Source organism: Pelmatolapia mariae, linkage group LG14, assembly GCF_036321145.2.
Source record: "Pelmatolapia mariae isolate MD_Pm_ZW linkage group LG14, Pm_UMD_F_2, whole genome shotgun sequence".
NCBI lineage: Eukaryota > Metazoa > Chordata > Actinopteri > Cichliformes > Cichlidae > Pelmatolapia > Pelmatolapia mariae.
Genome location: NC_086239.1, coordinates 21689913 through 21705574, shown reverse-complemented (window position 1 = coordinate 21705574; position 15662 = coordinate 21689913). Strand labels below are relative to the sequence as shown.

Below are 15662 nucleotides of genomic sequence, written 5' to 3'. Positions count from 1 at the left end.
ACATAAATTAAAAAAATATACTGAAAATTATGTAAAGTATATTAAAATGGGACAAGTAACAAAAGCCTGTTCTTTGCACTTCTTTTTACTGCACTACAAACTTCTTAAAGTATGTTTAAAAAGACAAAAAGGGGGGGAAATGAATATATAGAAAATACAAGACTATTCCCTTAAAAGTAAATACTGCTGAGAATTTAAGCTGTGCCTTGGTTGGAGGTTTGCACTCTCTGTGTACTTTTTGTTGTTTACTTCTGTCCTCCACCTCTTTTTGCTTAATCATAAATGAACTCTTCCTGTTGTGTGGTTAGATGGAGCAGATACATCACGCTGGTTAGAGATGGCCTTTCTGACCTTTGTTTGGCTTCACTCTTCCTGCTTTAACAATCATCACCTGACCCACCACACTTTGCTTTGTCTGCGTCTCGAACTAGTGAATTACCGCAAAAAGATGAAATTTCCTGCATGCGGGACCTCATTATACACAGGCTAGCATTGTTTTTACCAAGCAGTGTGAGGGTAATTTATTTTTCTAATGGGACGTGTTTATTTTTGACTAATGGCACTTAGCGTGTCTCAGTGTGTCTGTCGTCGGCGTGGTGAGGTAAGCGTGCAAGCTGCTTTGAGCACACTGGACTTCCTGTTACATTTGGAACAAGAATTTCAAGAGGGTGTGGGTGCCACAGTGTTGTAAAACCAATAAGAGCAGATTCTTTTATGATAGGGGAATGTGTGTTTTTTTTTTTTTAAAGTTGTTTCTTTACAGCTTGATAGTGAAAAAGAGGAAAAATGCGATACCTATGCTGTTAGTAATATTACCTGCTCCATACGTGCATAACTGGATTTTTCATTGTCATACATACAACACTTAGAGGGCTCCATAGCAGGACACACATTTAATATTTCCTTGCTAAAAAAAACCTGAAATACTGCAGATTTTGACAAACAGGGCTTATACATAAGTACTGTTTACATGCTCCAGCAATTCGCCAGATGTGTGGAAAGAAGAAAAAATAGGTAGAATTTAAAAATAAATAAATAGAAAAATTGAACGATATTAATCTGTCAGTTTTTATTTTATAATGAAGTACAAGCCAAAAAATTCCTTTGAAATTAATGTCAAAAGTGCATACTAGTACGTCTGTATGCCCCTCTTTGACAGTTAGCTCTTCACCTTGTCTGCCGATGGTCCTATTTGGAACACCTGAAAACATTTCAGGATGCAATATGATTCAATGAAAATCATATGAAAAAGTTCTATTGGAATATAATTGTGGTTTTAAGGTGCCTGGAAGTTTATTGGTAAAGGTGCTGGTCAGTTAATTGGAGGGTTTCTTTCAGCTTTTCTTGTCCACAGTGTCCTTCAGAAAGACACTTCTTTGATGGCTCTGAATGAGCAGATCTGCATTGTTCTCAAGCTGTTAGTGGTATGGCGTGTAAGTGCTTGCTAATATAACACCATTAAAAGTATTTATATTGCTTTTTTCTAATTTGTCTTTGGCCTCCTATATGTCTATATTCTTCCTCTTTTAAGTTTTTTCCCCTCTTCTTAACACTCCACTTCATTTGATCTTCTGTATTTCCAGAACCATAAAGAAAGCACAACTTCTTTTTCCCTGTCTCATTTTTTTTTCTGTGCCATTCTCCCTTTTTCTCACAGTGTGATAATCTAAAACCTCTACAAGGAAAGCACTGCTCATTTCCAAGTCACATTACTTCCCTACACACACACACACACACACACACACACACACACACACACACACACACACACACACACACACACAGTCCTCCTCCCGGTGTCTCGTGTTTGTTTGTGCACGTGGGGAAAGGCGCAGTTCTAATTGAGGGGCAAAGCCACTTCAGATGCAGCGGGTGCCTCTCTCCCAGTGGGGGGAGCTCAGATCTGCCTCTGGGGAACACAATTAACGCCTTTTTATTGTTTACTAATGAATTACACACAGAGGGAGCAGGCGTGCGCATGTGAATTAGAGTGAAAAATAAAGAGTTAGTTGTGAAGCAAAAAAACATGCAATTTTGGGCGTGTATGTATGTTTGTTAGCTGACTTCTGAGTACCTTTTACATTACTTGTGATGATAACTTGATATTAATTAGAGTGTTACTCTGTCACACTTCATTTAGTACTTTATACGGGGAGCGCAGTTTTTTTTTAAGATGCTTTTTCCCCCTCCCTTGTTGTTCTGCATTTATTTAAAGGGAAACTGAAACCATGCGTGACTCTGAGGAGAAAACTGCTTTCATTCTCTCTGCTAAAACTTGGAAACACGCTTCACCCCTCTGGCCTCAATCCAATCATTGTTGTTGTTATTAGGAAATAGTTGTTTTCACTTTACTGGTTAATGTTGTAAGAATTGCTTGGGATTTTCAGCCCTTACAGAGACCGCGTACAGTAGCAGCAGTAGTGCGATTCAGTGTTTCATTACCCCTTGAGGAACTGTTGGAAGTGTGTGTGTGTTTGTGTGTGCGTGCGTGCATGCGCATTTAGGATGCATGGACTTGCACATGCCTTAAGGCCAATGTAAACAAATGCTAATGTAATTACGGAGTGGGCGTTGTAATAAACTGTAACTAAGATGATTGCGTAGCACACAATGATCAGGATAGTTAAGCAGTGATGTGTTATTGTGTTATGTGGCTGGTTGTAGCAAGACTGATTACTTTGTCATAATTGTGCCTTTAAACCGGGTTCAAAACCTGTCCTCTGAATGCAAAGCTGCTGAAAAAGGAGGAGAAATTAGACAAATTATGGTATAATCCCTTTTTTGTGAAGGTAGGTAGAGTGTTTGTGTGTGTGTGTGTATACATACATTTTTGTGTGAATGAAGGCCTCAAGTGTTTTTCCTCTTCTTATAATAACGCTTCATAATTTTGGCTGTCAAGCAGTGCCAGTCAGTGCGTGTGATCCGCCATGTCAGCACACATCCATGTTGCATTACGTATGTCTCAGTGTCAGTCGTGCCTTGATGTGTGTACCATCTAGGATACAGCACCCTGACATCACTACATTAAAGGGGGTCATTATATTTCCCCGACTGCCACCGAAAAGTGACGTTTTTACAAAGTGACAAGTTTACAGTTTGATAAATCCGATTTTTTTGTGTTGTGCGTGGGGTGGGGAGTCATGAGATGGAAGGATGGGAGGAAGAGCTGGGTTGTCTGTTGGAGGAGGAGGAGGGAGGAAGCGCTGCCTGTCAGCGACGCCCCGGCCCTGTCGTCTAAATGATGCTCCCAGGCAGCGGATTCAGATCCCATCCCCATTAGCATTTAATTTCTCTCTAATCCTACACACAGTCTCTGCCGCTGCATGGTAACGAGGGCCGCTTTGCCACGGCAGCGCCAAAACACCTCCGAGAGCAATCTGCATCGCGCTTCGCCTTTTATAGCTCGTGCCCTGTCGTAGCCATCATTCTTGCTTGACAATTAAGACCCTCAAATCTAATAGCAGTGATATTGGAATTACAGCAAGACCCTTTTGAGGCCATGTCACGGGAAAAAAAAAGAAAAGGGATGTGCTTCCCAATACAGCTGTCAAAGCACAAGACCCTCCCCCGTTCATGCCCGCTAAATGTTTCTGATGCGCGCACACACACACACACACACACACACACACACACACACACACACACACACACACACACACACAATAGGAAGGGGGAATATGTTGAGTCTTTGGCTGTGATCTTTGTAAAATGTGCTCTCCGTGCCCTCTTATCCAACTCTCCAAAGACTTGTTACACCAGCTTTTGTTTTCTCTCCTACCCTCTCTCTCTTTCTTTGTCTCTAAATTTCTCTTCATCTTTTACTCATTGATTCTCCCTGGTGTGTCAGAGATGCTGCTTTCTGTTTTATTTCATTTTATTCTTTTTTATTTTTTTTCTCCACTAGCAGCATTTTTATAGATGACGAGGCCTAGTAGCTTGGTGAAGTTGTCCCTTGGTGCTCTATGAGGACAGTTTACGGGAACATTCACTCTAATGGTTGCAGTTAAAGATTATCATGGGTAAAATATTTTGTTGGCCTAAGGGACACAGCTGTTTTCGAGCTAAATTACATAGATGACATTTTGCAAGTGTGGCTGCCGTTGGTCCTGTCGCAAACTGTGCTTTGTGATGTGTCAGGCAGCAGGGTGCCAAAGTGAAAGGTGGATCATCTTTTTTCTTTTTTCTTCTTTATAGAAAAATAAAAATTTGGAAGCTTTTGTGTCAACAAGTGTCTATCCTGCTAAAAATGCCCTCAAACACACTCAGTCTACCTGCTAATCTGCAGCTGGCCTTTACCAATAAACCATTTAAAATAACAAAATCCAACAATTAAAATATCATGTTACTGTCTGATTTTTTTATTTCGATATCTCTTTGTCTGTCACTCTTCTGCAGACTCCAGCAGAGCAGGCTAAGGTTCGAATGCATTTGGTCCTGCAGGCTGCGGGTAAGTGGATAATATTAATGTTTTTATTTTAGTCACAGCGTGGCTCAGAAATGTTGCTCCCTCATGTCGGGAATCTGTGGAAGTATGTAAAAATACTGTGCAGTGCTGCAAATCTGTAGTCTGACAGTACAGTACAGTATTTTCTATGCAGAAGTGGGTATTTTCTGTCACTATAACTCATCAGTCTAGGGATGTCAGTATAGGTCGGTCGGTCCACTGTCAGTCTCCTTTTTATTAATTGAAAGACAAATAACCCTTTCATAGTACTTAAGGTTAAACACTAAAGCAGTGGATTTACAAATTATTTACGGTAATATGTTTGGAAAAACAATACAACATTTTTTTTTGTTGCTGATTATTTTAAAGTGATTATTGATCATTTCTTGAGATTACCACTGACTGTTCCCTGTAGGAGTCCTAGAGACCAGTTAGCAACCATCTGGTAACCATCCGTCACCCAGTGAGAAAAAATGTGTGTTCCCCAACTTGGTTGCTGGCAGTTGCTAGCTGAAAATGATTGTGAAGAGGTATATGTTCTTGAAAGCGAGATTGCACTGGTTGCAGACTGTCACATTCGACCATAGATTGCATGGAAGATGCAGACTTGTCTGCAAAGACTCGATTAAAACTCTCGCAGCGGTGGTGAAAAGTCAAGCATTTGCCTTCAAAATAAAAGTTTAACATGTCTTGACCGGAGCAGTGTGGCACAGTTGTAAGGCGAGCATTCTCTGTTTCTGGTTTGTCACAGTTTTTGTAGTTTTTCAACTGCTCCACAAGTAGTTGGCAACAGTTTGCAGACAAGTTGTTGTCTTCCATACAAACACTGGCCCTTGTGGCAATCTGCTAGCGACCAAAACAATCACAAGAATGATTTTGGTGAAATAAAAACTTTTCATCTAATTTCACTCAGGAATAGGCAGCAGCAGCAGAATCCACCAACCACTACACAGTTTTCCCTCACAACTGGTGGTTGCTCATGATTGCTCGGTGGTTGCCAACTTGTCTCTCGGTTTGTGTGAGTGGGACCTGATGAAACCTGTGCACTGTAAAATTATTTGTGCCAATTCATTTAAATGAAATAGTGTGGCACCCTTTTTGATGTAGCTACATATTAAAGTCACAGCTGAGTGTTTTGATTGGATAAATGTGCTACTTTCCCATGTTGGCCAAGTCGATTGCAGTGCTTTCAGTGGGTGAAATTCTAGTAACTGTAATAGTTGTGTTAGTACTTATTGGTAGCCACTGGGCGGCTTCACCAATGTTTAGCATTCTCAAAAATTGGAATTGGCCAAGAAAGTAGCTAACTTTGTCTTTGCAATGCACTCATACGGTCTGTCCACCTTACTAACCCAGCAAATTAGCACTAGGTGATAGCGTCGGAGCCACCCTCACTTCCAAATTTGGCCATTTGCAGCTCCCAAAGAAAACTATAATTGACTAAAATGCCAAACTCAAGGCTTCGAGACAGTAGCCAAGAAACCAACAGGTGACCACTTTTACATGCAGTGATAAATATGTTAAATTTAAAAATATAACACTTTTTAAAACACGTTTTCCAGCTGGACTGCTAAACCTTTTGGGATTAAGCCACAGTCTCTTGTCTCTCTCCACTGTGAACCTGAGTGGGTTTCATGGTTGTTTTCCTCCGCACAGAGTCAAAGCAACCCTCCCCACATACATTACAACTACCTCACACACACACAGACAAATGCACACACACACACACACACACACACACACACTCACACTCTCCACTTTGAGTGCTTCTGGGCCCATATTCACTGCAGCTTAATTTCAAACACTCCTCCCAGTACATAAGTCATAGATGTCACCATGTACACGGTGTATATATTCCAGTGTGTATTCGAGGGGTAGAGTTGCGAGCCAGATGTGACAGGCAGAGATTGACTGTGGAGAAAGATGTCTTCATGTTTACAGTCATACACACACACTCTCACACACACTCACACAGCACTTCAGAACAGGGCTCTAATTTCACCACAGGAAATATATGAAAGAACCAAGCATCTATACATCATCTATAAAGCACCCGCCAGCCACATACTTAGCTCACTTAAGACTTGTTCACCCTCGCCGTAGGCCACAGAACAACACTGCCATCCCTTGATGTGATTTCACTCAGTTGAACTTTAACTTTCAGAGCCATATCTTACATACTCCATCATATGTTAAATTGGCATAGTTTACTTGTGAGGATTGGTGATTTTTAACATTTATTTTGTTAAAGAATGGGAACTACTTTAGAAATATTTGAGTTCTCTCTTTTTCTCATGCGTATTCTTGTATAGCCCCAGCTCGTTGCACTGCCACCTCAAGGCTAATGTTGTACTAATGGCGGTGAAGCATCATAAAATTGAGCATGTGGCTTTGAGTGCATTGGGTCACACTGGTGCAGACACAGGCTCAGGGCCAGACGCAGGACTAAAGGAGAGGGTTTAATGCGCTGGACATGTCTCTGGTTTTCCTCTCTTTCCTGGAGGCTTCCAGAAGAACAGTTTTATGGCTCAGTCAGAAACTGTCTCCACCATAGAGCAGAGCCTGGCCTGTATCAGGTCTTCGGGTGATCATGTCACTCATAAAGACCCATAATAAAATACAAATAGGCAAACGGTTTTAACTTGATGAAATACTTTATATTTAATACTTTATAATCGTGTTTTTATTTCAGATTTATTTTCAGCTTTTTGCCCTCAGTTTTAGTCAGTGTGCCCTTGGTAATTTCATCACATTTGTATAATTACAATTATTAGGGATGTCTTTTTTTTTTTTTTTAGTTTTACTTCTAAAATCCTCTGAACTTGCAGCTGCTAAGTCTCTTGCTGCCAAATCTTCTTAATTCATCTGGCTCATATCTCTCCTTGCTCTCCCCATTTTTGCTTCTCTTCTCTCCGTCTATCTGTCCGCTCATTCTGTCTCACCGTCTTTGTTCCAGCGTTGTTAGCGGGTAGAGGGAGATAGGGATGGAAGGCGAGAAGGAAGCAGCAGATGTTGGGAGGTTGTGTGAATGTTAATGTCCTGACGTAGCCGTGGAGCTTAAGCTTCCTCCTCCTCCTTCTCTCCGTTCCTCTCTGAGCGCCCGCCAGGCTTTCTCTCTCGGGGTCTCCTGACATCCTTAAAGCCCGCGGCTCTCCTCTCCTCTCCTCATCTCTGCTCTCCTTCACCTCTTTCTCTCCATCCCCTCCCTCCCCTCCCTCCTTTTGTCCGTCTATGGACTCTCTCTAGTCAGTAGAGAGCAGATCATCCCATGGCTAAAGCGGCTCAGGCCTTTGTGTTGGGGGGCTCTGTGGACCTGTAATGAGCCCCCTCGGCTGGCCCGCTGGCCTGCTTAGCGCTCACTAGGGGCTTTGAGAGTGTGTGTGTGTGTGTGTGTGTGTGTGTGTGTGTGTGTGTATGGAGCGGGATGAGGAGGGCAACACTGGCCCCCAATGAAAGAGCTGGATGGATATGTTTATGGGTCACTTCCTGCTTGGCCTACATATCAAACACGCACACACCTACACACACACTCACAGAGTACACCCCGTATTTCCACACCAAACCTGCTTATCATAATTTAATCAATAATAAGATACTGATCAAAATTTCACTATTTATATATGTAATAATTCTTATGCACATAGAATTGATAGTAAATGTTGCATCATAGCAGGATGCATACATTTTATTTATTGCATTCTGAATCTGATTCATCTTTCCAAAATATATGAAGAGAAACCTTTTCTGTATCTTGTTTATGATATACGCCATTTAAAGAATTTATTTCATTATTATTATTAATATTATGATATATTATTATATAGTGCTTGCTTTTCCTGCATAGTGTGGATTATCAAAAAATGTATGAGACAGAAAACAGAAAAACTTTTTGGAAGGTTGTCATTACTGGAAGTTCATCTGGATTTATTTGGGCAGTGTACAATTTACATAGAGGCCAAAGTAACACTGTGTGACACCCTCCATATGTTTGATTCATTTGGATTTCAGCACAACTTATTTCTGTCCCCTGATTCATATGCACATCTCTTGAGCGACATACTGAGTTGTCATAAATCACACATAAATAAGAAGTATCGCAGCCTTGTTGTTTTCAAAGCTGACAAACACAAAAGAAACCACTTTATTCGATCCATACATACCTCCATTCAGACACACAGCAACCATGACACCCTTACTATGTCTAATACTCTTGTTCCTTTCAGCCACTTGCTTGGTTCTTGGCTCTTTTCATAGCAGTGTCCATTTCCACTCAAACGAGCATAAGTACTGTGCACAGCAGCGGGCCTCTCCTTATCCACATGTCAATAGGGAGTGTTTGCAGAACACCCACTTAGGACCTGAGGGCCAAGGGTCATCAAAACCTCCTTCTTCTCCCCATTTGAACCTTTGACAGCAGCAAAACAAACAATCCTTAAGATCTCATCAGAGGCTTGAACTTGGAAGGGCTTCACTGCTCTGAATTAACTTCTTCTGTCAGTTTAACACCTAGCTGAAAAACCGAGCATTGTTTCAGTTTTTAACTTAAGCTACAGAGTTATAATTAAAACACCTAATGCTTTATTAATAATGAAAAATAAGACATATGTATTTGAATGTCTGGCCAACGTACTTTTTGATTGTAAGCAGTGTTCGTGCATATGTGTCATATTGAAATACAAAAGGCTCAAATTTGCAGTTGTTTGTATCGATGCCTGTTTTTTAAAAATACAGCTTTGATTAGGAAAAAAAAGCTCCAACTTTCATCAGTAGTAGTGCGTCAAGTAAACTTGACTGGACTGTTCATCATCAGTCCAGTCAAGTTTAAATATAGTCCAAATTCTTCATACTAATTATTCTAAAGCTTATTGCCTTTTTATGAAATTATGTTACATTCCAAGTCAAGTAGCATTATTTTTAACAAGGAAAAATCTTGATGTATTGAGTCAGTAAGAGTAACCGATAAATTCACTGTTGATATCTGTTCATGTCAGTTGAAATCCCGTGTTTACGTTTGCTTTCATGGCGTTCTGTAAAAAAAAAAAAAAATTAGTAAGAGGCGAGACGGAGAACAAGTCCTATTGAAGTCTCAGAGACCAGTCGTTCAGCATGACATGTTTAACTCAGTTTTAATAAATATCACTACCACAGCTACCAGGGTATGATGGTGCACATTTATTCATTTTTATCAGCTTGTCTGTTGAAGTGTCTCAGTCTCTTCTGTTTGGGTTTGTGTGTCTTTTACTGAAGAGGCAAAGCGTTGCGTGATCAGCAAAGCTTAGCAGCATCATACGATAGGACTAATTCATCCAGAGTAAATACAGGGTATTAGGCTTCTTGGTCGCAGCAGGGTTCCCAAAAACACACACACCCTTTTTCTTGAGCTTTCTCCTGCTTTCCTCCGTCTTCCTTGTGCTTCTAGGTCCTGCTGTCCCTCCCACCCCCTCCTGCCCACCCCCTTAGGCCCTGACAGATGTGTGCTGAACAGACCACATACATGGAGGGTGTCACCTTACCCCCTCTGGAACTAAAGGGCTAATGCGCCGCATTTAGGAGGCTGCCACCCTTTGTTCTGATAGGATAAGAGGTGACGGGGACTGGGCGACGGAGGCGAGACCTAGTCCTTTTTCTTTCTTTTTTTTTGTTTGCCTCGCTCAAATACATACTTTTTTTTATAAACTTTGTCTTTCTTCGGTTTTTATTATCTCTACTGTTATTGCCATCTACTTAGATTGAGCAATCTTCACGCGATTGCAGCACAGGATTTGTTAGGTGGCGAATTACAGTTATCCCATTATCCATCTTCATCACCTTGCTGTCACTCCTGTTGTGGCAGCACTCTTTGTATGACATGACTGAAATGATTGTCACAAACACAAGTGATGACCTTCATTTCAAAGGGGATTTTCTCTGTTAAAACACAAGGGAATTACCCTGTAATAACCCCTAACTACACATTCCCCCTTGCTCGCATTCAGTCTAAATGTATGCCTGTTTACTATGACCAGGGTGCTCTGTAATCAGAATCAGGGAATCTCTTGGATTAAAACATTGTAAACAATTAGACATGATGGTTTTATTTAAAGACAACACTATATGCTTTTTGTAATTTACTCTCTTGTTATAACAGTCATGTTTTGCTTTCCTAATTTAACAATAAAAGTTTGGTCAAAGAATAAAGAAAAAAAAAGGATAAGTATTAATATAGCTTCCTAAGTGATAATTGCACCTGTTTTAAAAGCCTTACCATAACATTGTATTAGTTTAGTGGAATTACAGAGAGTGTAGTTTGATATACAGTTTGGTTTCCTGTTTGTGTGATCATAAAGCTAGAAAGGTAACAACATTGCTTCCAGCATATTCAAATAAAGGAAACAATTACACAACTGCAGCAGAAATCCCCTTTGCATCTCTGCAGGAATGCATCTCCTGTTGTCCTCTGAGAGGATAATGGGACAAGAGTGTCCTGTAATTTAGTCTCCGTAACCATTGATCAGCTGGATTTATGTGCCATTACCTCACTGTTCCAGTCAACACTCGTAATTATGTCTCTGAGGGAGAGGGAGCGAGAGAGAGTGAGTATGGGGCCTCCACTTATACAAGACCCCAATACCTGAATAAGATTTTTAACAAACAGCCCCTAACACACACTGATAGCCATGTGATGGGTGGAAGGGTTTGTCAAGCTCACTTTCCACAAAACCCTCTCGAAAGAAGTGCACATTTTAAGGTTGTGTGTGAATTTTAAAAAGAACTCTATCTGCGTTCATCTATACTTACAAGTAATCTCTACTTTCAATAGGAAGTCTTTCAGGTCAGGCATTTGTCAGTCGTGGGGAGGGGGGTATGATTGAGCAAATGACTGCACAGATACGAGGTTTATGTGCCAATTGATTTTTGGTTTGTTTTATGGGTATAATAAACGCAGGTCCGGCTGCATCCTACGCTTTTTCATGTCCTGCTTTCTTGCTTTTCCTGCATTGCCATGGTACGGGAACAGTTTAGCTGATTTAACATTAAAGCTACGGCAAAAATTCAACAGCAACACTGCAAAACGCTAAAGCAGTCTTAACTTTGGCTAAATGATGAGTGCTCTCCACCTTTAAAGAATAAACATTTAAGGATTTTGAGGAGAATTTGGTCCTCGTGACTGCTGCTCTACAATAAGTTTATCAACTTGAATTTCACTTATTTTAACAGGAAGCTGTTCATCAATCGGTCCAGAGCTTTGTGTAATGTTTTCATCTTATTCATAGTTTTTATTGTGCTTTAATTATTATAATTTTTTATTTAAAAGGAATCCATACACTGTATTAATTGTTCATTTAAGTAAAATGTATCTGCAGCTTTTTTGATTATCGGTGCAGTCTTTAAACAGGAATCTGCGCTGGCTTTTTGAGTCATTTCATTGTCAGTTTGCACCCCTTGCAAACTGTGGACATTTTTCACAAGTTGTCAATATTTTGTTGTCAAACATTTAATCAAACAATATTTTCAACAAACCCGTCATGCAAATAACTGGTAGATGCAGCGGTAACTAAAAATAATTGGCTACAGGGGAGATTAACTGACGAGTGGATCAGCAGATATTCACTTGTCAATTATTTTGATAACTCTGTTTATTGACGTGAAACACATGCTGGTTAAAGCTTTCAAAACATCGAGATTTGCTGCGTTTCTCTATCTTAACATCATTATATATTCAATATTTTTGGGTTTGAGGAGGGTGTGGGTTGGACAAAACATTTGAGGTTTTCTTCTTTTACTTTCTGGAATTGTACTGACTAAATAATTACTTCATTAGTTGAGAAAATATGAGGTTATTTGGATGCTGGGGTCCACAATCGCCTTATTTATTGTCACTTATTTTAGCCTTACTTATCCTTCTCTGTGATATTGAGGGTTCAGGTTGTCGATACTACTTGTCAAATTAATGTACAGCTTTACTTGCCCTGCCTTAGGGAGTAGTATATACTGTACCAGACAGAGCCACTTAGAGGAAGTTCTCTGATTCTTTGTGTGTGTGTGAGAGTGTGTGAGAGAGAGAGAGAAAGAGAAGGCGAGTAAGAGATTGAGGAAAGCTTTGTTTTTCTTCTGTGGGCAGATTTCAAACAGCATCTGGTGAGCTCTTGAAAAAGACCGTTATGAGTGTGTTCAAATCCAAACTGAATCATTATTGCACCCTCCTTCCTCCTCCTTTTCTTTTTCTCCCCTCCTTGTTGTTGGTGTTTGGAGACACATGGTGATATCTTTCCCTCCTCCCTCCCGCTCTAACTCTCTTTCTCTCCTCTCAACATGTAGGCATTTCCATAACAGAAAAGGAATATTTTTAATTTGCTGCTTTCCATAATTTTGCAACATATGGTTTAAACGATTTTGATGCAAATGTATGTGCTAATTATTTGCAGACGAGCCTTAAACAGGCCAGCCATTGAAGTGAAATGAAAGCAAATTTGCAATCACCTTAAATTTTGCTAACCATTTACTGTTAAGTAAACTTTGCTAAGTAATTTAATTACCTTGGACCACTGGCAGGCACTCAGGGCTTTTTTTGGAAGATGGTGGAGAAGGGAGGCTGAATGCAAAGAATGCAGAGCGTGAGAGAAAGATTAGAAGGAAAGAATAAAGACCGTGTGTAGCAGCAGTACTCGAATTCTCACCATGTGAAAGGTATTGCTGCAAAAGATTTTGTGTCTAGGGCATTTTTTTTCTTCTTGCAAGGGAAGACGGTGAAGAGGTGAATCTTTTAGCAAGTCGTACTGTGATATCATGTGGTTTTTAGGATCGCCCCATCTCCTCACTTTGTGTTTGTAAATATTTCTGCAGGCGTTTAATAGATGTAGCTGTCCAATTGGCCCTGGATTAGATATAAATGGATTGCAGCAAAGTGTTGACCTGTGCATTCCTGCTTTCGTGATTTGGAATCATTTCCACCCTGTGACACACTATTCTTCATGTTAAGGCCGGGGCCATACAATTATGCCAGAAATGCAATCGTGTTTTGGCTGTTACTGTAGCCGTGGTTGTTAATCATGATTGTTGGTCTCGGTGAATTTATGCAGAGTGGGATAGTGCTACTTCGGCAACATGGCTCTACATGCGTGCTGGGTTTTTGAAAAGTACTTTACCCACAAACCCCCTCCCCCTCTGCTATGAACTGAGGAGAAACAAACTCTGTGATGTCATTAATAGCATCACCATGTTACTAAGCATTTGCCATTTGATGAATCATGTATATATATGGTCAGATTTTAACACTCTCCAATTTTCACATGGAAATATTCAACCACTTTTTTTTTTTTTCTAGTCATCATTCCAACTTTGGAATGAGCGTAATTGTTTAAATGAAGATCGGCTGTGTTGAAATTTCATGCAGGTTATTTGTGTGATTTGAATCGGCAACAAAACTGTCCAGTTGGACCGATGTGTAGCCTGTCTGTAGCCTCGGCTGGTCTCGTATCACAGGCCAGAAAAGGTTCACAGGTGAGGTGTGTTTGAAATTAAAAACGCTCATAGGCCTGAATGTGTGTGTTTGTGATGTTTCGCTGCCTTCTGCCCAGTGCAAGCCGCAGCCCAACTGTGACCGTGAATACAAATAAGCAGATACAGAAAATGGCTGAATGAATGTTCGGATGGGAGGCTGAAACAACCTTGGATTTTGTACACATCCAGCTGCATTCTTTTGATAGCCGTTTTGGTAATTGAATAGATAAGGTGTATTATTTTTCCTCTGGCCTGTAATGGTATTTATCCATGTAGATTGTTTTGGTGAAATGTCCCGTTTTGGAGATACTTTAATGTTTGTATCGTCATCAAAAGTAGATTCGAAACCAGGCTGATATGATTTGTCAGTGAAAAGAAAATGGCTGAAACAGCTTACAGCATGATTTTATGGTTAACAGTGTCATGATTTATGGAAGGAAATATTGCTGAATTAGATTAAGAGAAGGCAGACATGCCTACAGTGGCTTTTTCCAAGACTGGGTAACAGTGCATTCGATAAGTAGCACTACAGGTCAAAGGAACAAGCGTCAAGGGTTGTTTGATGTCACTTAAATCTAATCTAAACTGTAAGTTGGGCTCCAGTCACACATTGCTAGAGACTTGTTAGTTGTTGGCAAGTGCAGACAACTCTGTCTCCCATGATGGAAGCAAGTTTTTATTGCAACAACCTCAAGCAGACGCTCAAGGACTGGTTTAGAAATGCATATTTTCCCACAGCAACTGGCGGTTGGCAGGAGGTTGTCGACTGGTCTCTAGACATTTGTGACTGAGATCTTAGGAGAAGAAAGACATTTCTTCAGGAGCTGTCTCAATATGGATAAATACATATACAGGCTAGAGGAACAAAGGTGCCTTTATCAGTGGCAAAAACTCCAGAGCTTGTTAAGCTCAAATTTAGATAATTGTTTGTTTTTATTTTGACTGATAATGTCCAAGCTTAGGTATTTTCTTAATGAAGATCAAGTCCAAGACCACACATCATGCATCTCTTCATGCCAGCATGTAGAGCCTCAGCTGTTGTGCTACAGTCCTGCATGACTGAGTCACAGGAAATGACAAATGTAAATCCAAGCAAATGCTAGTCAAGCTTTGTGTAAATGTAACCGAATCTGCCTACCAGCGCCTCCAAAGCTCACAAACAAACAAATTATATCTCATTTAATATGTAAAAGTGTAAAAACAAGTTGTGTTTTCATGGCTGCAGGCAAGAAACTGAGTATCTACTGTACTCCCCAGAATGTGCCTCTGCTCTGTGAGAGGTTTACAAATCACGCAAGTGCATAATTATGATATTGTTGAAACGAGTGCAGCATTATACAATTACACATGGCTAATTTTACAGCTATATTTAAAGGAGGTGTCGGGTGTTGTTATGGCTAACAGTGAGTGGTTTGGAGAAAAACACCGCGTGCGGTTCTGTAGCTTTTCGCAAGCCGGCATCAACAAGCCGCAGACATGCTGGTTGAGCTTCTTGAAGCTTTACATGATCAAGAAAAATATCCAACTTTGCTGTTAGTTTTTTCATCTTTATCAGCTTGTGTAGGGGGGTTGTTTGGTAGTACGCGTACACTCGAGTTTATGCTAAACTAGTGTTTGTGTGTGTATAGATAAATGCGTGTGTCTGTGTGTTACTTTCTGGGGTTGAGCTGCTTCTGTAACAAGCTCACCCACCAATTTCAATTAGAAGCGGTAACAGAGGATTTGCTGTATATAACGC

At 40.4% G+C, this 15662-nt stretch overlaps 1 protein-coding gene across 1 annotated transcript in view; it reads left to right on the top strand.

Annotated features, from left to right (window-relative positions):
- The window catches only part of rsrc1 (arginine/serine-rich coiled-coil 1), a 121020-nt gene that overhangs the window by 54494 nt on the left and 50864 nt on the right, over positions 1–15662 (top strand). The window contains exon 6 of the mRNA XM_063493407.1: positions 4396–4447. Coding sequence (XP_063349477.1) covers positions 4396–4447 — 52 coding nt within the window. The remainder of the gene's footprint in view (positions 1–4395; positions 4448–15662) is intronic.